Here is a 24,221-nt window from a genome sequence, read left to right as displayed (position 1 = left end):
TTCTGACCTGTTCTCTTGGTTGTCTTCTCAATTAACAAAAACCTGTTCTTGATTCATAATAATAAGACTTGGGACTAAAGGCAAGCCAATTGTTACACAACTCCCCCATCAACAGCACTGTTTGGAAAGTAAAATGAAAACCAGGTTTGCTGAAAATGTGACGTGACTAACAGATATACAGATAAAAACCTGACATTTAAGGTTCAGTGAACTTTCTACTTTAAAACTCTAAGCTATTTATACAATGTTCAGGGAATACCTGGATTGTGTCTTCATATTTTTCATACCTTAACTGAAATATATAAAAACAAAACAAAACAATCTTGAATTAACCCACACATTCAAATTGATGGAGTCTAAGTAAGGTCTGTATGGGTTGCTATAGTGACAGGACTGTTTAAAAATAGGCCACCAGTTGTCCTGGCATCTTGCCAAAATCATCTGCTGATTTTGAAAAAAAATTAAAAAGAAACACCAACCATTTTTGAACAAATCTAGTTTGAAATATTTCTTAATCCTTAAATATATTGTCTGGTCTTGAAGGCTGGATAAATGAGCTAAGTAATTCTGTGACCTTCTGATCATTATAGGTGTCACCAATTTGAAGCAGTACAGATGTGTCTTATAACGTGATTATGAACCAGCTGTCTTTTGTGACACAACTACTAGTGTTGCATATATGGCAGAAAATCAATACTTTGTTGTATAATAATTGCATTCCCACACCCCTAGTCAAAAGCAGTGCTTTTTAATGCCCAAACCTCCGGATTAGTCTGTACTATTTTTAGAATGTAAGTTGTTGTAAAAGGCTGCAGTGCACACTTTCAAAGCCACCCCATTGTGTTACTAATGCAAACCTAATAGTTTTATATGCTATTGAAGGCATTTCATTCTGAGCAACCTGGATCCGGATTGACAATAGTGTGGTTGGGGGGTAATACACCAGGACTTGTTGTATGACCTATATGAGGTGATTCTGCTGGAATGGCTAATGGAGGCACATCTGCACTCCATCCATACCAGTAAATTATACATGTGCATCATTACATTCAGAGGATAACCCTAGTATTCAAAACCACAACAGCTTCCCTAGCACGTGTGGGAGAAAACTGAGAGCAACCTATGTGCTTTTTTTTCCTGTCTTTTGATTTTATTTAGAATATTTAACTAATCATATGTTAAAGATACTATCCCTGTGCTGCTGTATATTTTTATACAGTACTTCATATCATACCATGATTCTACATGACTGCTGTAATTGTCTTTGTGTTGAAATCAAAATCGTCAGACTCCCCTTGTTAAGTGCGGCACTGTGGTGCTTGCTAGCCATCTTTATTCATACCGCATTTCCTTGTAATTGAAGCTGAATCAGGAGAGACTGAATATCAGGTTTTTAGCTGCTGTACTGAGATTAAAACCTGTGTTGAATACATTACAATTTCCTTTGCTGGACTCTACAGAAATATGCTATAAAAATGGTAATTGTGGGATTCTGATTATGTTCTATATCAATGATTGGTTTTAATGAACGCCTCTTGTCATTTTTGACAGGTATTTATAATTGGGCTTATTGCTGACAGAAAGTTCCAGCACTTCAATCCTGTCCTGGAAACCTACATTCGAAAGCATTTTAGTGCTACACTTGCTTACACGTAAGTGCTTTTGTGTATCTTCTCAGTCCTGTCCCATCCCGTCCTCGACATTTGAAAGATTTGACCATAATCCCCCCCTTTTTTTTAATTGGGAAAGAGTAATATAATAGTATTTAATCTAAGCAGGGTAGAATTTCCTCTTTTAAAATGCTTGTGCTGTAGACTTTTGTATTAATCCTAATTTATATTTCCATGGGTCAATGATAGTAAAAAAAAAAAAAAAAAAAAAAAAAAAAAAAAAAGACTGCATACAGGGAATACTTGCAGTGTCTCATTTTTATGCATTTTGCTCACTAATCTGCACTGTGATTTAATCGTTCTGTTGCATGTCTTTTCTGCACCTGCTGAGAAATTCATTGAGGTATAATTATTAAAACAAAAGAAAAGATCCATTCAAAATATTATCTTCATTCACAGAGTCAATTTTCACTGTCAGAAACACAAATCAGAATGAAATTCCCATTACACTAAGCCCTTTATATTCTTATATGTATGCAGGAGATTGGAACAACTTGTCTTAGTTAGACCGTAAAAATAATCCTGCTCAAAATATAACAAAGGAAGCACGCTGAGAATACTACATCACTGAGCCCTTTAGTATAAATTCACAGATTTTGCAATTCCGAGAGCATGTAGCTCCTCACAGATTGTGGGGGAAAAAGTCTTGAAAAGTTATAATGTTTTCTCTTTTTCACGCCCACACGTACATTGTATATCACAATTAACATTATACAATAAGGAATTTTAATAGAGCACAATATGTAACTGACAAGTCTGTGTACGAGCATCATCTCATATCTTAAATCAAACTATACTCTACTTAGACAGGAACTTTGCTCAGCGATCCTTTAGGGAAACGGGGGATATCTCCCCATAGATATTGAACACATATGGGCATTGCCATTCAGTGCAGTGCTCGGGAATCACTGCTATGCATATGCTACAGGGGCAGCAGAGAAAGCGCCTAAGGTTCTTACTGTGCATGCCTATGATCATTTGGGGTGATAGCAGTATGTTATTACCGTAATGATTTCTGTAATGATGTTACTAGCGGCCAGTGACAAGATAACGAATTATTATTGAATTCAACCTGGTAGGGCGGTTCCCCAGCGCCCCTTATACGCCATCCGCGCCTGGTTTAAAGTGATTTTTCTTACCCTCCAATGTAAAGAGGCAAGCTGTGCATGCTGCTTGTGATGTGGAGCTGTGCTAATAATTAGAAAAATCCAGTTAGAGCACACGCTGCTCACGTCAAGCAAGAGGCAGTGGCCAACATGTCGCTGCAAGATAAAAGCAAAGTGCGACTATTTATGAGAACTAGGATTTCTGGTAACACTTTACGAATACATCCAGTGTATATTTGGATATAATAATACATCCACTGTATAATTATAGAAAATGTATTAAATAATAAATTATGTAATATTAATAAAGGTGCAATATATCATGTTTTAAGCAAAGTGTGACCCTTAATTCATTCCCTAATTTATTTGTTAAATATGGTAACATTATAGCTAGAAGAAAATCCTTGACAACCATGCCTATACAATTTAATTAATTGGATAGCTTTCTTTTTAAATCTTATATCTATTGTGTGTGTGTGTGTGTGTATATATATATATATATATATATATATATATATATATATGTGCATTAATGTATTTTAATGTACATATATGTGTTTGCACAGTATATATATATATATATATATATATATATATATATATATATATAATATATATATATATATAATATAATATATATATATCTATATATATGCTTATAACGTGCAATGTATGTATATTGTGATGTATTCTGACCTTTTCAGCCGGAGTCCGCGTTGTTCTTTCAAACAGGTGTCTGTTTCTTTAATTATTACACGACACAATGGAAGTGCTCTGTAAACGCCGTGGCGTACGTTTATTAGCAAACAGAAGTTATAAACAAACAAAAACATAAAACAAAACCTAGCCCTTCTTTAGGCGCTAATTAAACTGGTTAACAGTAGTTCTATCTAATGCAGGGCAGGGTAAGCCTGTTCCCCTGTTTAAATCAATTCCATAAATCACCTAAACCAAATCACATTCAAGCACTTTTGTCAGAACTCGTACCTTTGTTTCGACACACCTTTCCACCGATCAGTTTCTTTCCTCGCTCTCCGTTTCAACCCTCTCCCCTGAACACACCAACTGAAAACCTTTTTAACCCCAACTTGATCACTCACATCTGATCAGCATTTGCCCATTAAATACACAATTAAGCAATTGTTACCTTAACTATACAATTAAGCAATTGTTACCTTAACTATACAATTAAGCAATTGTTACATTCGTCATCATACAATGTGTGTGGCTATCCCCAGGGTCCAAAAGCCTCCAAATTGACGTTTGGTACATACACATCATCACAATATATATATGCATGAATGTATTTTGAGTGTGTGTGTGTGTGTGTATGTATGTATATATATATATATATATATATATATATATATATATATATATATATATATATATATATATATATATATATATGCATATGCATTAATGTGTTTCTATGTGGTTGCAGACACCATGATGTCTATTGGTGGTAACAAAATAAATGATTATCAGTATCAAATCAATTCCCATTTAAAGTGTTTCTTTATCTTGGTTTTATTTGTTGGTACAACGACTTCAGTTAGGAAAAGTGTGAAACTAATTAAAGGTGTTCACATGTGTCTCCTTTTTGTTGTTTTGTTACAGCAAACTTACAACCGTTTTGAAGAACTACGTTGATAATGCTGAGAAGCTGACAGAGCAGCTGTTCAGAGCTATGAAAGCTCTGGAGTACATTTTCAAGTTCATTGTTCGTTCCCGAGTTCTTTTTAACCAGTAAGTGTCACATTCACTCTGCTATTCCATAACTACAACAACTAAATATATAACTGTGCTGTTTTAGCCCATTTATATGGAACAGCTTAAGATAACAGATAATAGCTCATTAGTGTGCTTATCTTGTTTAACGATTATTATCAACATATTTAACACAGTCTTAACTGCACAAGGATTACATTTCTGCAAGTTTAGGCTTTTATCTTTTCAAACGTGGACATTCAAGCTGCACTTTCCAATATGAAAAAAAGTGAAATCCTTTAGTCTCTTGCTCCTCTTAATACCATTCAATATTATGTATGTGCGTATGTTTGTTATGCATATTTATATGTACATGTGTGTGTATACATACATATACAAATATACATACATATATTTATCTTCAGTTACTAGAACAAAAGGGTTTGTGTCATTTGTCATGTAAAATTATTGATGCAGTGATTAAATTAAGATATTAAAACAAACCTTGACCCTTTTTTACAAATGAAAATATGAAAAAAAAAAACAAAAAAAACATTTCCCATTAAAACACTTAGCACACTATGAAAAATGTTACTTCTGGAATGCATTTAAACAAAGTATTCTAATCTGTTTCAGTAATACTGCAGTGTAAAGGTTAGCTGTTGTATTTAATCCCCCTCCCCCCTAGTGTGTATGGAATGTGTTATTCATTGCAGCAAGTATTTGTCAAATGGCTCAAAGAGTGAGGAGAAAGGATTGCTTGTGACAGTTTATTTCGCTGGATTATTGGAACTATTTATTATTCAACAAGAAGTATTTATAATATATAATCTGTTTATCATACAATTAATTTGGGGTTGCAGCACCAGCAGGTTTATGGTACTCTTGGAATAGATTCATGACCAGGGTCTAATTGAATGTCTGAAATGTGATTGGGTCCTTCAGGTTAGCAGACAACAATTTCACAAGATGGAACTGGCAGGCAACCAAAATAAAATAGGACAATGAATGTCTCTGGGAAGTCCTCAAAGTGAGTGCTGTCAGCAGCAGGCTAGCTCTGTCTTTAATCGGACCTGTGGAGGCGCTCTCTATCATGCACAAGCAGCATTTACAGATTCTGTTGGTAATTAAATGTCAGTTATTCTACTGGACACCCTAAACTGGCTTCCTGTCAAATTGCAGCGTGGATTATGAGATAATGTTAACTTAATGTTAGAACCTCAATTATGAAGACAGACACTTGTGAACCCAATTGTCTTGGGTTTATTTATGTTCTATTGATATGTCACATTTTAAATGTAATCATTAATATAACACCATGCTGTAGCTGCTTGATTGCATATATTATACGAGAGAGAGAGTTAACGCACCAATGAAGAGTGTTACCACATGGTCATGGGACATTGACAGCTCAAAAGCTTAGATGAAAATAACTCGCAATCCAACAGCATTTTGCATAGTGCTGGGATTTCGCTGTGAACCCGATTTGACTTGGTTTCATCGAGTTTAACATAGTTTTACAAATTTGTATGAGGCACAGTATTGGCCCACTGCTGAAAGCTAGTAGTGCACATCATGGTAACTTGCTGTGCTAGTGTGCAACACAGCTCACTGGGGGGGAAAAAACACACATTAAGCACTGTTAAAGGGGAACTGCAATGCAAATTAATATATAACCTTTTCAATAGAAAACATATTAACTAAAGCTTCTGATGCATTTTCAGCCTCTCCTTGAGCAGTCTATCGTATAAAAACCGTTAAAACAAATTAACTCTGAATGTACTGGAGCTCTCTTCCGTCGCGCTTTGTGTGCCTTCCTGTCATTGACTCGCTGTATAGTCACACATAGTATTCTATTGAGCGTATGTCCCATTCCTATATTATGTAGCCATTGTTTGTTATGGCTGCCCTTTATTGGTTTAAAGGCTAAGGCACACAAAAATACTTTTTGTTAGTGTTTTTCCTTTTGTTATTTCTGCAGCCGAAAGCTTTGCATTCTGATGTAATTCACCCTGCCGGCGTTCACTGGTGTGGGTGGCGGTCAACGATATGACGTAACAGCGGCGCCAGAAAGGTTCCAATATGGCGACGGCCTGCATTTCCAGCTGACCCAGAAAGCTGACAGAAAAATTGAAATACTGGCCAAACGCTTGACTTTTTAACAAAATGTATACAGAGCATTTAGAGAGCCTTGTTATTTTGAGTACAGTTCCACTGAAACATTGGGGGCTCCAGGTAGATTAGTTAGAAGGAAGGAGTTCCAATGCAAGGAATTGGCAGGCACAATGGACTGGTTTTGGTAGGTGTATTACGCCAAGCAGTGTCCCTATTCATAAACCAGTTACCACAGTGCTAAGTTGGTACCAAAAAGAAACTGCTCATGTTATAAGATGAGCAAGAAACAAGTAAGGTGTTTGGTGGAGCTCTTGAATTAACCACTTGTTATTTAATTGATGTGTTTTCCATTTTAAAAAAAGTGTTAACTTAGCACAGTGTAAATGTTGTGTGAATGTGGCCCATATTATGGTTACTTATTTGCATGCTCAAAGTGAAAAAGTCTTGTGAAGGTTAGAAGGGATTTTGAAGTTTCTAGTCGATCGGTATTTGAGTTTCTGGTCCGTTTTGGTATATGCAGGCGGAGTTGCCAGATTAAATACCTTGACACGCGGATCATTTTTGCTTAGCTTCCGTGTCCTTTTATTTATTCAATTGAGAAGTTTAGAATTGTGTTCCAACCAGGTCATTTTCATTGTTTGATTGAACCAAGGTAATCAATTAAGAACAAGGTCCTTGATTGGAATGGACTGAAAGAGCCACAAGTGAGTATGTACAGTATAGTAGTTTAGCAGTAGGGTAGTTAATTTTCTCAGATTAAGGATAACATTATCAAATAAATCACTGTTTTGTTTCAATTGAAATCTGTGCAGACCGCCAAAGTTGAGTATTCTGTAACTTTAAAATGGTGACTTTTTCCCCCATGCATTTAAGAAGACAAATCTGTTCATAATGATTCTCCCTTGCTGGGGTGGTGGCAAATTGTAATGTGTAATTTAACGTGGTTATTTGAACAATAATTGCCTGGTGTAAATTGTAGATTCTAGGCTTGGATTCTAGGCTTTGAAAAATGTATTAATAAGGAACAAGAGATAGACACTGATTATTTATTTTTTTATTTGCCTTTATATGTCAGTGTAAATATTCACAGATGTTCTGGGAGATTTGTGAATTTAAAAAAAAAGCTGCTCAGTTACATTTTAAAATGCAAATTAAACCGATGAATGATGATGGGGGTTTTGCATACTGAATGCATTCAGCAAGTCTTTAATTAATTAAACCAAGGAAGACTTGATGAGGTAGTCTATCTGTGTTTGCCAGTCTAATACTGTGATTATTATTTGGATTGTGGGTTCCCAGTGTTATCTAATGATCTGTTTTGACTTTCAGACTTTATGAAAATAAAGGAGAAGTTGATTTTATGGAGTCCTTGAGAGACCTCTTCAAATCTTTCAATGACATGATGAACAGCAACTCTGAAAACACAGTAATGGTAAAGGTATGTTGCTTGAAAACAAAAAACACCTTTCTCTTTCAAGACTATATTGTAATTGTCTAGATGATTCCACTTTATTACGTTGTATAGAGCAATTTAGTTTTTAAGGAACTTCACTTTGTAATGGCAAGACCCACAGCATGTTCTGTTCTAGCTTCTTGTTAGTTTTTTTTTTTTGTATTTGTATTATTTAGTTTGGCTGATTTCATGCAGTGTATACTACACTTGCTGTGTCCCTATACACCTTCCCAAAAGCATTTGTCAAATTGAACACATGCAATGATTTTGCAATTTGTTTTAACCTAATTTACTCAGCGTTTTTCCCTCAAATTGCTGCTTGTAGATTGATATAGTTATTTAACTATATACCCAATACAGCAGACGTCTCCTCCAGTCCAGTACTTGATATTGTTTCAGAATTCGTTTTCCAGCAAACGGTTCACTTTTCTTGCGCAGTTCTGTGATGCTATTACTTGAACTAAATGCCAATACTTATACGTAAGTAGCTCGTTTGTTGAGCAGTACAATATCCTCTATTTTGTGGTGTTTGCACTAGCTCTTTATTTGGCTCCTGTGAAAGAGCAGGGATATCTTGCTGTGCTTCGGAATGCTCGCTTGAAGATAAACACAGTTTTGAAACTGAACCCTGATAGTCGCAGTACAGTCCTGAAACTATATAACCTGGTAACATAGCTGGCCATATGAGTAAATGTATCTATTCCGTTCGCAGTACAAACTATTGCTGAATACTTACCAATTTCATACGTGCTCAAATCTAGGTGGGTTTTAAATTATATACGTGTTTAAGGCAGTATGATAAGAGAACATGTATGTAGTAGTCACAGTTGTAGCCGTTAATAATAATAATAATAATAATAATAATAATAATAATTATAATAATAATAATAATAATAATAATAATGGCACTTGATATTTTTAATTTGCATCGCGCTGGAGGAGTTGAACTTAATTTCAGAAACAAAATCCCAACCTTAGCGTTTGTGTCCGCTAGCTTCCAGAAATTTGAAAGATGGAAATGAGTGCTGTACACCAGAAAATAGACTCAGCATTTTAGAAGAATAAGATGATGCATCTTTTACTCAAGGGCTTTCTTGTTGCATCTTTCTGTGTAATGTATTTTATTATGGTAAATTGTATCATCTGAGTTGCAAGGTAGGTTTTCTAGTATGCGTTGCACATGTACGACTTCTGCATCCTTGTGCTTAAAACTAATCTTGGCATGGTGTGTACACTTTGTTCTTTGTGTCTTTTTTAAAAAAAATCTATTTATTTATTAGATCTGATGATTTGTACAGGTATTTTTGTCATTATTTTCTTAAGTTGTTTTTCTGTGTCTGTGTGCTTTGTCATATAATCATTACTTCAGTCAAGGCCTGTCTTTCTTTTTTCTTTCTTTCCCCTTCTCCTATTGCCACACAGTTGAGTTCTAAATGTGTGTTCATGTTTCTTCCCACTTTGTGACCTTCACATATCTACACCCTGGGCATCTCTGTTGGCTCATCTAGCTCCTACTGAAGGTATTCCCAGAAAAATCATTTTCTTCTGTTTTTTTTTCATTCAAACATTTCCAAAAGAGTTAAACCTCCCAAATCCCTTTAAGCCAATTACAAGGCAGTTGCTGTGTAATTGTGTTTGTTATCAGTTAAACTGTCACTAAATAAAAAATTGATCTTGGGGAACCAATTGGAAACAAGAGTCCTCCTGTGAAGCCATCCGTGTTCTGTATTATGCAACAGCTGCCATTTAATGTGTGGTGATGTCACTACACCAGTCTGCTGTTGAAGATGACACCTTTGAAAAATGTCATTGTGAGTCCTCCTGGGTACTGTACTCGCTAAGGTCTATTGGTTCTATACTTAGCTTTCAAAATTACAATTACATGAACAGTGTATGATATTGAAAATAATTGCTATGCACCAATTTGGCAGGCGTCTGCAGACACAGTGGTTGTAATGTAAAACGAATAGGCAGAGCATTGGAAAATCCAAACTGCATTGTGAGGTTAAGGACTCCAGGATTTTATTTACATTATTTTATGTTAAGTAATCATTTGAGCTGACACTGTTTTATGCTGCCTTGGCCTGAACCATGTTTGCTGTAGGTTATAGATATGATTTACTGCCTTTAATAGGAGGAGGGGGCTTAAAACAAATAAGTTACTGTTCACACAAATGGCTTGTGTAGAGGCTGTGGACTTGTTCATTGTGTGCATTGAATCAGATTTTCTAAGGAATCTGACTTTTTATATGACAAGCTTAAATATTGCTAACACTACACAATGGTTAGGATTGGCGCTCAGTATGTTAGTATTTAGTATGTACTTGTTGTAAAAGGCAAACAAGTACATGTTCAAATCAACTTTGAACTGAATTGCTGATGTTTATATACAGCCTTAAGTTACGTTCAGCCGGTATGGATAGCATGCTGGACAGAAAAGCACTGGTGGGATTTGCAAGTGGTCAGTTAATCAGTGCCAATTAATTAATAAACCATGGAAAACTGGAAGTCTTGACCCTATATTTATTTGTAACTAATCGTTACAGTCAGCTGCTGACATGGCCTGGATATCCTGATCACATTTTAGTTTCAACTGACTGACAGTCATTTCTGAAATATGGTCTTGGTGGTTCACAATACTAATCAAAGTATTCTGGATTTATAACAGTGTATATTGCTGGAGCAATTTGTAACATGTCTACACAATACATTCTTTGCAGTCTAACTGAAAACTCATTGAGCAGTTGTGCGTTGGCCTTGGCGGTGTTGCAGGAGCGGTTTGCTTATTCCTTCTCAGAGGTGGCCTCCTTTTCTATACAGCCAGGTGTTATTGTTAGTTGATTACTCTTCCCTGTTTGTTTCCTGAATCTGTTACCTGTTCCTAACAGTAATAAACGGTGAAGAACATGAAGTGGATGGAGCAGTTGTGTTACATGTCATGTGTGGCTTGATGACTGGATTCTAAGCTCAAATTACAGATGTGTGGGCTCAAGACAGGGTTCTTGTGAGAGCAAATGGCTTGCAGTCTATTGTAAGTGGGGACTGATCCATACAGTCAAACTTTTCAATTGACTTTTAATAAAGCCTTCAATAAAGTATTATTAAAAGGCCCTTGATTTGTCCCATTCTATGGATGGTAAAATAAGGCTATATGTCAAATGTTTATTTATTTTTTTTTATCTTAAATGATATTCCTGATGTAGGCTGCTGGTAATTTGAATATAATATACTTTGTATTTTTCGAAGTGACCTCTCCAGTAAATCGCTACAGTTTTATGTTTTGGATTAAATGGGTGTTCAGCAACACCCATTAAACCCATACATGATCCAGTATCTCTCTAATGTTTAGAATGTCTTTTTGGAATTTAATGTTAATTAAATTGTTTTCCTTTCAATATTTTAGGGAGCCTATATAAAATCCCTCGTCGGACTTGTGAACGGTGTTTAAAACTGGTTTTAAGCGATTTACCAGCTAAGAACTAGAATCCATTCACCAATATGATTAACTTTTGTTAGGATATATATATATATATATAATATATATATATATATATATATATATATATATATATATAGATATATATATATATAGATATTATAATATATGGTATATATAGATTAGAGATTAGACCTACACACACACACACCACACACACACACACACACATACATATATATATATATATATATATATATATATATATATATATATATATACTAATTGGACATCTTTTTGTGTTGGAACACTAACTGATCTTCTTGCCAGAAAAGTCTATTTAATGATGTATTTGTCCAGCAAATGTTAATATTTAGCACTGAATAACTGCCCCCCCGGATGTCATTTTGGTTGACTCAGTGTTCCAGATCATGCTGTGTTGCTGAACAGATGCAGAGCTTGATATAAAGAAATGTCTTGGAATTCATCTTTTTACATTTAGTTTTAAATTGTATTTATTTCATAAATGAAAGCTGCTGCATGGTGAAAAATAACTTTTGTGCCTTAATAAGCTGTTATGTACGAGGAAAGAGATATTAGTTGCAAACAAGGGAAATCTTGATGGGCCACAGCCATACTCTTTAAAAACATTTATTATCCCTGTTAGGGGTGCATATCCCCAGTGAAGGGGATAGAGTGCAGGTGTCTCCCCCTCACACTTCTTGGCTATATCTACATAGCCTTTTATGCATTGTGATGAATATTGCCAGTCATTCTTAAGTGCTGTCAGAATCTGGCTATGTTCTCTTATAATGCTCCACAAAAGTTCTGTAGGTATCGTATGTGTGATACTAACCCAATGAAATAAAGAACAAAAATGAAATAATGCAAACAGGCTAAAGTGAGTTAAGAATAGCATTCTTTATCTGACGCCAGCCTGTTCTCAAATGTCAAGTTAACTAATCCATAGTTTATTCATCACTGGTATAAAAAAACAGTTTTTTGTAAGAACATGTCAGATTATGTGAACTGAAAATAGCCAAACAATGATATGTACATGTTTACTTTTGGAAATGTTTGCAAGATGAATGAGGGTGTTCAGTTATGCAAGCTTCTGGTAAACCTGAGAGAAATGATGCCAAAAATGAAAAATATTTATGATACATTCATAAATATAAAGATCTGATGGGTAATGCCCTTGAGTAAATGCAATTAAGCTCGGATTCAACTACCAGATGCATTTTAGATGTCATCCACTGTGCTCGGCTACCACCGTTGGCATTTCAAGTATATTTGTCAGTCTGTTACCCTAATTATGTTTAATATTACCAAAGGATCTGTCTTAATTGTTTTTGTTTGTTTTTTGTCATCTTCTGTACAGCAAACTATTTACAGAATTCATCTTGAAAGTTCCACAGGGCCGTCTGTTGCGGCAGAAGCTGCACTGCTTGATCGACATCGTGCACAGTGACCTCTTCACGCAGCATGGTAAGCAGAACCATGCGAGTCACTAGTGTGCCATGTTTATCAGTGTCCTGAGGCTTCTGCTATCCTTCTCAGCTATCTCCTTTGGTTTAAATGTGTTCTATTAGGGAGACAAGGTAGTTTAGCTGCTGTGAGAAAAATTGAAGTTTGATGTAGTGTAGGTGATTTTAGTCTTTTTCCTTTTTTTTTTTTTGGCAACTGGTTTGTATGATTTAAAAAGAAAAAAAAAAACAGGATGAAACTATAGTCACAGTATATAGTAGATTTTACATAGGCTTGTGACACAGGCATTATTAAATAAAGCTCATAATAGAATGTCTACAGGAAACAAAATAAACTACATATAATAACATATTGCTTCATATTCTGAAGCAATTTTTAGAAGTCTAAGTCTGTTTTGTTTTTTTTAAAAGCATTTGCACAGAGTAACTTGCCACAGGAGCTGTATTCATCAGGGTACCCGTCATCCAGTAGTTTAACAATGAACTGAGGGACCTTGCCTTGAGCCATGCAGGGTTAGAAACTCCCTCTCGCCTGAAGCGAATTAAATCTGATGAGGACTAGTTGATGTCTGTGTCTCAGTAGTCCTCTGGATGAGTACTTAAAACAAATGTACACACATACGTTCATGTTTTAGTCTTGCGTTTAAAATAAATAAATAAATAAATGCTGGGAAGTCAATTTTGTAACGGGATGTCGCAGTGGTGAATAAGCATTCACAAATAATGCTTAGAAAACAATCACTCGGAACCTCCCTTCATCTCCCCTGCAATGCCAACCCCACTTAATGGCGTTTTACGTTTGCGCTCTCCCTCTGTGCGGGATGCAAAGTTTATTGTTTTGAATTTACTGAAACGCATTGCATCTTTTGAAGTAAGTATAAAAATGTTGCGCTTTGTACTGGCTTACAACCCTGACTGATGATGTCAGTAGCAAAGGCAACCGGATGTACTAACAAGGTCAGGCAATAGGCCACGTTTTTACTAAACATTTAAAAACTAATAAACAAACAATTCCATAATGAACATTATCTTAGTATGTTGCTTAAAACATAACAACACAATATATATATATATATATATTTATAAGATATATATTTATATATAGATATATTATATATATATATATCTATATATATAGATATATATATATATATATATATATATATATATATATATATATATATATATATATATATATATATATATATATAGTATCTATATATATACATATTTGAATTCGTATCTAGATATTTGTAACACATAGTATAAACAGTAACACATATAAAGCTTGGGACTCACTGTCTGTAGCTTGGTGCTTACATTATCGTCAGCATATTTTAAGTGACTGAAAGCTGAAATTACATTTTAAAAACACACTTTTCTTATTCCAATGCTGTATTGGTCAGCGATAATCAGTATATTTGAAAACCAGGCTTTAATCACTGATAATAGGTGCACAGGTGGCAATTCTGTGAGGGCTCCAATGGGGGAAAATAAGGTCCTGCACAGTGCAAATAAATCACCTGTTCTGTTAAGTTTATGTGTGTATGCTTCACAAGCAGAACTGTTATTGTAGTATTTAAAAATATAAAATCAATTTACACAAGGCAGGGGGTAGTATTAATACTTTTGTAGCAGCTTAGTCTGTAGTTGTTTCATGCTGTTATATTGTAGATACAGTACACATGGACCCCACACAGAGGTAGTTTGCCCAAGGGCTTTTGAAAGCCTACTTGTGCCACAGGTGTCATCCTGCAGTCGGCAGCCAAGCTTCTTTAGACCTGCTGTCTTCTGTTTTCCTTTGACTACAAGGGCTCTGCAGGGGACAGACAGGCTGATTGAGTTCTTGTTAAGATGATGGTCTTTTTTTAAAGAGCGTCCCTAATCATTTTACTTGAAGTTGCAGATACAAAATGGGTTTGAATGTGACAGATTCAAATTGGCACTGTAGAAAGGCACTGTCCATATTCCTTTTGGGAAAACCATCTTGGGACCCCCCACGCCCCCAGGTTGTGAAAAGAATATTTGAACATTCTCAGAAAAATGTTACCGAGCATATACCATGTACAGTAGAATACATGCTCTACAAATCCTGTCTGGGGGTGAGAAAATAAGCAAGTTCACAGTTTGACAAGATGATAATTTCATCTTCACTGTGATGTGAGAGATGTCAGGTTTTCATTTTCAGTTTTTTTCGGTTACAACTATTTTTTCATCCCTTTTTCCCTGCAGCCTTTGGCTAGCCTCGAAATTATCTGGACGGGATCATGTCACTTGGCTTCTTTGCTCCGACTCCCATCGTTAGTTTCTCACAAGGCAGGAGTGTTCGTCTTTGACTGACAAGTTGAAATTAAAAACTAGGTTTACTTCAGTTCATTTGCAGGAGCATTTCGTCTTTCAGGTGCATGCTGTTTGCTGGAGAGTATGACGAGATAATATGATAGTGGTTATTTTATGCTTCATAATTCATGCATCATTGGTCTCTACAGTTTTAAAAATCAAAAATCTGAAGATACACCACCAAGTCCCTTTCCTGTTACATTTGACATCCTGCTTTGATGAAAATGGGACAGAGATCAATGAAAGGGACACTCGTTCCAGAACATATATAGCATGGTGGGGACTAATTCCAGTGGAACAACATGTAAAAGAGGACCACGCTATAGTGGTGTAAAGATGTGGAAAGCTGAACAAAACTATGAGGGGCTAATGAAAAGAGTGATGATACTAGTTTACTACACCTGTAGTTATATACACACACACACACACACACACACACACACAGTATACTTAGCACATGTAAAGTGTGCAAATATATTTGTAAAGATAAAAGTGAAATTGCAAATAATGAAAATAGGTATTTAGTCATAAGAAACTTAACATAAGAAAACCTTTTTATGGTATATTTTGCCAACAATTTAGCAAAATAAAATATGTAGGAGAGACAGGTACAACATTATATAAAATAATACAAAACCACCTATCAAATATAAGAAATAAAAATAAATGAACTAATAGTTGCAGTTTTAGAAGAAATACAATTAGGTCATGTACAATACAGAAGAATAAAGGCAAATAAATGGATAAATAGACTCAATACATGGTGCTTGAAGGTTTAAATAGGAAGGAATAGCAGATTGTTATATCTTTAACTATGTAATAAATTACATCATAAACACATCAAGAGATTTAAATAGAAATATGTAAGTGTAGTTACCATGGCATCAAAAGACTAGAAGTACCGCAACTCTTTGTTTTTCACACTTTCCCTTTGACAGAGGTATGTTAAAGATATCAAAACATTGGGAATTTGGCTGTTTTGAACACAGACTCAATATATGTTCCTCACATATATAGTTGTTCTTACATTTGTATTCATTTTAACCGACTTAAGGGAACTGTAATCCTGTAGATATTGGCTGTTGAATCTGTAACAACCATGAAGAAAACCAGTTACTAAGGTAACTGCAGTCATCTTGTATGTCACTTTTCCTCTTGAAATTAAATAGCATGTTTTGAGATATCTTTGCTGTTATCTGTAATAAGGATCCAGAAAGACAGCTGAGAAATTTCTGACAAATTGACTCTCGTCAGAGTAGCTTGGCAAATTAATTTACTGTTTTCAATAAACAAATAAAAAAATCTACCCAGAGTGATCTTCACACTATCTTTGATAACCTGTAACAGTGGGTGTCATTTCAATTTCAATCAAATGTGTTGCTGTATTTCTCTCAACAAGCATATCATGTGTACACTTAAACAAACTTAAATAAACTATAAGGGCGATTTTAACATGTGGTGTCACGAACTATTCATGTGATCATGAAATAATCTGTCCTTTTTAAAATACTAAATTGATGTTTTGTACAACTTTTACGTATGTTTAAAAAGGTGTTGGCCTGGAATTGAATACTAACCTATGAAGATGATGATGATGATAAATCACTCGTTAACAGATCAATTTTAGGAGTTAACCCTTTTAACATACTAAGCATTGGCATACATCATTTGACTCTGTTTGTTTAATTTTGTAAACATTTCCTATAGACCAGATACCCATGACTTAATTACTTTGGGTGAAATGTACCGAGACCAGCTTTCTGTGAAGTAGTCTGAAAAGCAGGTGGTTCTTTGTGTTGGATCGAATCGAGAAACTGAGCGTTTAGCGGTGTCATGTCTCATGCGTCGGGCTGGGTGATGCTATGTTAACTTCCTGTTGGATGCATGAACCCACAACCTGCAGAACTTCAGATGAAAAGGTGCTACCAAATTTGGGATGAACACAGTTTGTTTAAGCCGTTCCTTTTTTTTTAAAAATTGATTAGACCGACCTCAGCATGTTGCCTATGCACTGGCTGGTAATGTGTCAAAACTGTACGCTTCAAACTGCAATGTGTTGGGAGTTTTATTTCCTGTATTATCTAAGATTTCAGGCCTTTTTCTTTACCTGTAGCCAGGATGTGCAGCTCGTTGTAGGCAAAAGGAGATAGTTGTTCAGCCTTAAATCTTGAGGAAACCAAGACAGGTGGTGTCATTATGTATAATTATCATTGTGAAAAGCATAAGGCAGCCAGTGGGATTGTGCAGTACATTGCTGGTTGATGAGAAGCCAAGTAAGTTTAAAGGGGGCTTTCTAATATAAGGGGACAAACATTCAGGAAAACTAGGAGCAAAACCATTTTAACACAAAAAAACGAATGTTAGGCAGTGAGTTAACAGGTTTAACATAATTGGATGAAGGATCTCAGAGTGGGGAAAGCTGCAAAGTATAGATAAGGACATCAAGTACAAGTGGCAGGTGGTCTCTTTTCCTGTGTCTGATGTTTCATAAGTTCATATGAATGGGCTTCCCAGGGAGGCATCTGTAAGAAGCAGGTTAACAAGAGCCTTAGTTACTGCATTTTTGCAGGTTTTTTTGTATTTGTATTATTATGGTGGTGGTGGTTGTCACAGTATTCATCCGAATAGCCCCGTGGCTTGTGTAGTGCTTCCCCGTCAGTCTTGCTCCAGAGTAGCTGCTTTACATACAGTATATTTTATAGTGCTAGAAATTGACTTTTTGATCCAGAGCGAATGCTCCCGGTTCGCTTGTGGCCTGTGCTGGGGATCTTTTTGCTTTTTCAGTCTGTTTGCTCAGATGTAGGGGTGCAGTGTTGGCCTGGCATGGTAGTTCCAGTCGGCTTCCCTTAGTCATCAAGCAGCATTTCAGCAGGTCACAGATTTTTGATTTATTGGCATCATTGATCTTAGCTGGTGATACAGGAGGCATTAGAGAACAGTTTCTTAACGAGAAGAAAGCAGACTGCTGCTTGAATCATCATTCTGTTATAATGAATAATTTTAACAATGTATCAAGTATAATAAATAACATTTAAAATACATTACAAAATAAACTAGATTTTTTTTCCATTAGGGATAGGCAGCGAGGGGAAACAAGGAAATGTGATTTAATGTCTAACAAATTATATAGCTTTTAAAATCAGTTTTTAATGTTCATTGATGTCAGTCTAGAATATTTAATGAGAGAAATAATTCTAGTGCATTTTTAATGAGACCCTCATATTGAGGGGTACTGTAGCTTTATTTTGACTCTGCAGTCAATGAATGAAAAACATGGTTGAACATTTTCTCATATTTAAATAGTACCCTAAAGACCTTGCAGCCTTACTGTAAATACTGTATAATCTATAATTTTACTGTAGTAACCAATCTGCATTTAAAAATGGGGATTAGGTTTCTTCCTGGTTGCAGCAATCTTGACATTGATAAATCTGTTTGTATTTTTTTTTTATTAACATTTCACTCCTCCTTGTTTGCCGACGCATATCTATGGGGTTTGAGTTGTATTGTAATTTTTGAGACACCCATATGTAAATATCTTTTCTGTGACTAAAACAAGCAGTAGAAAATTAAGCTTTCCGAAATTGAATTTAAGGGGGAAATTAGGAGAAGCTGAATGAAGAAGTAGATTTTCAAGAGCATTTTGCAATGTCAAATGTAAGTGATTGTAATAGATCGTGGATGAATCACGGTAGAACAAGGAGGCATCAAGATGTCTGTGTTTCACAATCAGAAGTTAGAAATAAGCTGAGTGATCAAACAATCCTTGTTTCTACCAGCCCTGCACCTTGATAAAGATTGATGTAATTTTTTTTAAAGCAGACTGCTGAGGCATTGGCCACTGTGGGTTCTATCAGTGTGCTGTGATGTGAACAGATGTCCAATTATTATTGTCTGCCTTCACGATGCATCATACTTAGAATATTGTGGCTGATAGTTTTTTTATTAAACCCCTCTCGGAGGTGGTGGGAAAAGTGGAGGTGCATGTCTAGCAGTATAGTGCTATTTGTTATTTCACAAATTCAGTAATTCTCAAGTCCGGTTACAGTGTTTTCCACACTGCCAGTACATTAACGGTAGTGCCAAATCTAGAGAACTGCTTATCCAACTGTGATGAAAGAATATTATCACAAATTATTGAATGCATCTTCCTTTAGGTATATATGTATGTATTTCACACCTGCATATGGACATACAGTAGGCTCTGGTGGTTTACTTTTTTCATTGCTCTAACTTTACAGAAGAGGAATGTTATAAACTATTGATTTTGTCAAGGTCACTCAGTAATCCATGCATGTTTGCTTCTTATTGACGAGTGTCATCTAGATTCTGTGAATCCCTAATCTTGTTTTTACCTGCAGTAGTTAAGTCTTTTCATCGATACTCAAGATGGTACAGCTGTGGATAGATGCAGAATCTGTCAGGGAAGAGGTCTAAACAGGCCAATTTAATTCACAAAGCAATTTTATTTTACCATTATTTATTTTTTTAATCTTGTCTTATGGTTTCACCAACCACATGTTTTAAAACTATCCTTGCTTTGAGGCAACTCTTTTTAGCAACGAAGGCTTAGTAAGGGGCTTCTTCTGTAGGTATTCTTTCAATACCACAATCAAAACCTGCTCGCTTTACCATGAGTGGAATCACAGGCCAATATCCGACAGCCAATGTATCCCTGCTTGTTTGTTCCTGATTTGATTTCTTTGGGTTTACAGCTACTGTATTGATTTAATGATTGATCAATTAACTAAACCAGGTAATAAACTGGAGTACCAGAACACAATAGGGGGTATGAACAGTGCCTATCATATTTACAACAGCACAGCAATGTAAAATACCCATGCAGTTCAATAGTACTTTTAAGCAAGTGCTGGATGTACACCTGTTACATTTCCATGACAATTTACACTGATTTAGATAAAGCTTACCATTTTTTTTCTCAAATGTGCTCATACAATTAAGCACCTCCAAATCAGTAGGCAATTAATTACAGTGCTTCTAAGACACTGACTAAATTAATTTTCATTTCAATGACTGCCTGGGTTTTAAGGATCACTACTTCACCTGTAATTTAGTAGTCAGTCAAAAAAAACAAATCAAAAAGAAGAGTTGGTAAAAGATCACTACTTTCCAGAGCACTTCATTAGACCACCTAGGAAGAGAATCTTCAGACATCAGATTTCGCCACACCTTGTTACCTGCTGCAGTGGAAACAATGCAGAACCATTTGGTCATTTATTTATTTTTTCATTGTTGTTTTCTGCCCAGATTGCCGGGATATTCTGCTGCCTCTGATGACCGAGCAGCTGAAACTTCACTTGGAGAATCAGGAGGAATTGGAAGCCTGCTGTGAGCTGCTCAGCAACATACTGGAAGTTCTGTACAGAAAGGACGTGGTTAGTGCTGTAATAACCCCTGCTAACACTCCTCATTGTCTGTTTATTATTATTGTTTTATTATTTGTTCATTTAGCAGACACCGTTATCCAAGGTGATTTACAGAGACTAGGGTGTGTGAACTATGCATCAGCTGCCCAAGGAGGTTAAGTGACTTAGATTTTTTTAACTTAATTAATTGGTAGTGAGTCACCCAGATTAACAATATCTAAAAATAGCAAATGAGACAAAAAATTTAAAAGGCCAAATTAAAAAGATGGAAATGTAAAAATAAATAAATAAATACATAAATACCAAAAAACTGTAAATTAGGCATTAGAATTACACCGTATATAAATTGCCTTACTATACAGTATAGTAAGGTAATTTTATATACGGTAAGTAATGATAACTATAACTAGGCAACTCTCACTAATTATTAGATGAACATTTACATTTAGAAATATTGGGCAGATTTTCAAGTATTGATAGTAAAAAATCCTTGGGGGGGGGAACCTAGTACTTCAGACCTGACTTGACCCTGAGGTGTCAGACTCAATACTGGACTCGTTAGTTTTATAATGTGCTTCCTTTATATTTTTTCAAAAGAAAAGTGATCATCCTTTCCGTTCAGTTGTGTTGAGGACTATTTGCAGATATTTAGACAGTGTAGTTTATAATTTCCAACTTTGATCATTCATATTCAAACATTTATTGCAAAGCCATTCATTTCTTTCATGCTCTTCCCCTCTAGGTGTGCTTAGCGCCAAATAAGTCTTTTGTACGATAAGGAGAACACTTTTCATAAAATTACAGGAACACATGATGCTAATCATTAATTTGCATTTCAAGATAGAGCTTTCAGAGGATGCAGTAAATAATAAATTACACTAATTCTGGAAACTCGTTTCCCTTCACCACTTACCCTGCATTGTACAGATCTGCATTGCATTTGAGGACTACAAAGGTATATCATGGGTGACCTTTTTCTTTAATGTTGCGCTAGCATCGCTCAAAAGCACAAGTAGACAAATGTGACAGTACTTGAGTTACAATTCAGGTTACGATGCAGCAGGTGTGTTTCAGCTTGCTGCCGATAAAAAGCCATACTGGATATTACTGTGCTGGCTGGCTTTACCCCAAATATAAAAAACAAAGCAAAAGCAGAGCTGCTTTGACAAGGACACCCATGGCACGGTTTTCTAAGCTTTTATGTGCGTACAAGCTGTCTGAAAGGAAACCGTGTGGATTACTTGGATTTTACCCAATTGCGCTCAAACTTCAGCTTCAGTGATCTGGTTTTTAACACTAGGGCTTACCAAATCAGGTAGGGTGTTTTAAACAAACAAGTAAAGACTGCCAATACAGTTCTGTTAGTTATCCTAGCCTAATACGGTTGATTTTTCCAAACCAGTTTGCTTTGCCCCTATTTCGTATAGTTTTATAAAAATGAATGTAGAAAACATTGAGAAGGACAAATTTAAAATCGTTCTCACTGAATAGTGTACTTTTCTTTTAGTACTACATGGTTTCTTTTAGTACCACTATTGTGTATTTTATACTGTAGTTAGAGATGTCACAATTTGTTCCTTTATTTAAAAAAAAAATTAAATTAAATTAAAACATAAAACATGGTATATAAAATAAAGGGTATATTTTATTGAGAGGCTAGGACCAGCTTGTGTGTCTTTGTTCATTTAAAAGGCAGTATATCAGTCAGCTGTGTTTAAGAGTAAAGGAAGATCTGTGAAAATATTGGTTACACTTCTAAATCTATCATTTATGGAGTGCCTTCATCATGAGAATGTTCTCTGTGAAATACAGAATCAGGGAAGAGCACAAGAGATCAGATGAAGTCAGTCCAATCATCCTCTATTAGTACTGGAATGTGTGCTTTACAATTGAACTCCCCATTCATCAGAAACCTCACTTCGTGGATTTAAGCACTTGCTCTGTGTGTTTTCTGTTCTAGGATGATTAATAGCCTGATATTTATAAAATTTGATTAAGACTTTGCCTCCAGACTGACCCAAACCAAATATTCTAGAATGAGTTTAGCATTATTTAATTGAAACTTCAACATTACAATGGAGTTCCTAGGTTCCTGATTTTTTTGTAAGCCCCACAACTTGATACAGCTCATCATCTCAGCTACATTTCCAGTAATTATGGTGCTCCCTCAGTAACAAGCTGTGATTTAAACAATACTGTTTAGTTTGCTTTGCGTGGCTTCTGCCATTGACATGAACAATTTTTCATCCTGTTGTTGTGCTGCTTAAGGTAGATAATTGATTAATTTTTTTTATAGTATAAATGCATGTAATGACACCCATCAGTATTGGGTTTGCCAGATGCTTTTCTGACTTAATTTTATTTTTTTTGTATCCCGTTGGTTGACCAGGGACCCACTCAGCGACACGTCCAGATAATTATGGAGAAATTATTAAGGACGGTAAACAGGACAGTCATCTGCTTGGGACGGGATTCAGAGCTTATTGTAAGTGTCTCTCAATATCAACTTAAAAAAAAAAAAAATCCTTATCACAACTGGCTATGACTTGCTGAATCCTCAGTAACTGGATTTGAAGTCCCAGGTGGTGAAAAGCAATCAAAGCCTTGTTTAAATCTACTTCGTGTTCAGTGAGCTTCACGCTGAAGATTTGCTTTATCTCTCCATTCCTTTTACCGTTTTATTAGAGGTCCTGTTTAAAAACAAAACAGAAACAAAACATACAATGCATGCCTCTTGCATCTGCTAATGTATAAAGTGAATGTTACGGCTTGCTGTCTAAACTATATCTGCTTGCAATGTATGGCTGAATATCAGTGTGGCTGTATTCCTTTCCACAATACAGCAGATTCCTTAAGCTATATTTATTTAATTTCAGAGGTATGCTGCAATATAATTTTACATTTACAGAACTGTGAAAGAATGTTTACGAAATCTAGAAAGCAGCATTGACTAGCCGTTATTACCATCTCATGATATTTTTGTTATCGTTAATTATGTTTTACAAGTTATACAGTGAATGCATTTATTCATGCTACAAAAAGTTGAATAACCATGTAGGGACAGTAAAAAGGGACTTACATGTTTTGTTATATCTTGAATGAGAACCATACTGTGTGTGCAAGTACTGCACATGCCATCTTAAACGCTACAGTGTGTGTAGAACTGATGGTTCACAAGCCAGGATGTCTGAGGCAAGCAGTATTTATAGTACCTTGTTAGGTGAAGAACCAGTTGACTCGTATTACAAGCACAGCTAGACAGACTTTTTAGATGTTTTATTTTTTTCCTCGAGATCTATTCCAAGAGTTTGTTTTTCACATACTGAGACTGTAGTTCACATGTTTTTCGTGTTACTGACACCTGATTAGTTTGAAGGCTATATCTGGGAAGATGTTGTGGCTGTAGGTCATGGTGGCTTACTTAGTGATATTACTGACTCCGAGAATGAGGTATTTATATCCTTGGCAGGTATGTGTCTACAGTATGTGCATATCGTGTTTGTTTGGTAATTCAAAA

General features: G+C 35.5%; 1 protein-coding gene across 1 annotated transcript in view; it reads left to right on the top strand.

The window, feature by feature from the left end:
• Window positions 1–24,221, top strand: part of LOC121326054 (dedicator of cytokinesis protein 1-like) — a 201,212-nt gene that overhangs the window by 42,139 nt on the left and 134,852 nt on the right. Inside the window, 8 exon segments of the mRNA XM_041269203.1 lie at window positions 1,552–1,652; window positions 4,397–4,525; window positions 7,931–8,039; window positions 9,563–9,574; window positions 11,458–11,496; window positions 12,825–12,978; window positions 20,586–20,713; window positions 23,094–23,189. Of these exon segments, the coding sequence (XP_041125137.1) occupies window positions 1,552–1,652; window positions 4,397–4,525; window positions 7,931–8,039; window positions 9,563–9,574; window positions 11,458–11,496; window positions 12,825–12,978; window positions 20,586–20,713; window positions 23,094–23,189 (768 nt within the window).

This window comes from Polyodon spathula, chromosome 13 (assembly GCF_017654505.1).
Source record: "Polyodon spathula isolate WHYD16114869_AA chromosome 13, ASM1765450v1, whole genome shotgun sequence".
NCBI lineage: Eukaryota > Metazoa > Chordata > Actinopteri > Acipenseriformes > Polyodontidae > Polyodon > Polyodon spathula.
The sequence above is the reverse complement of the archived record's forward strand: the minus strand, read 5'-3'. Positions and strand labels throughout refer to the sequence as shown.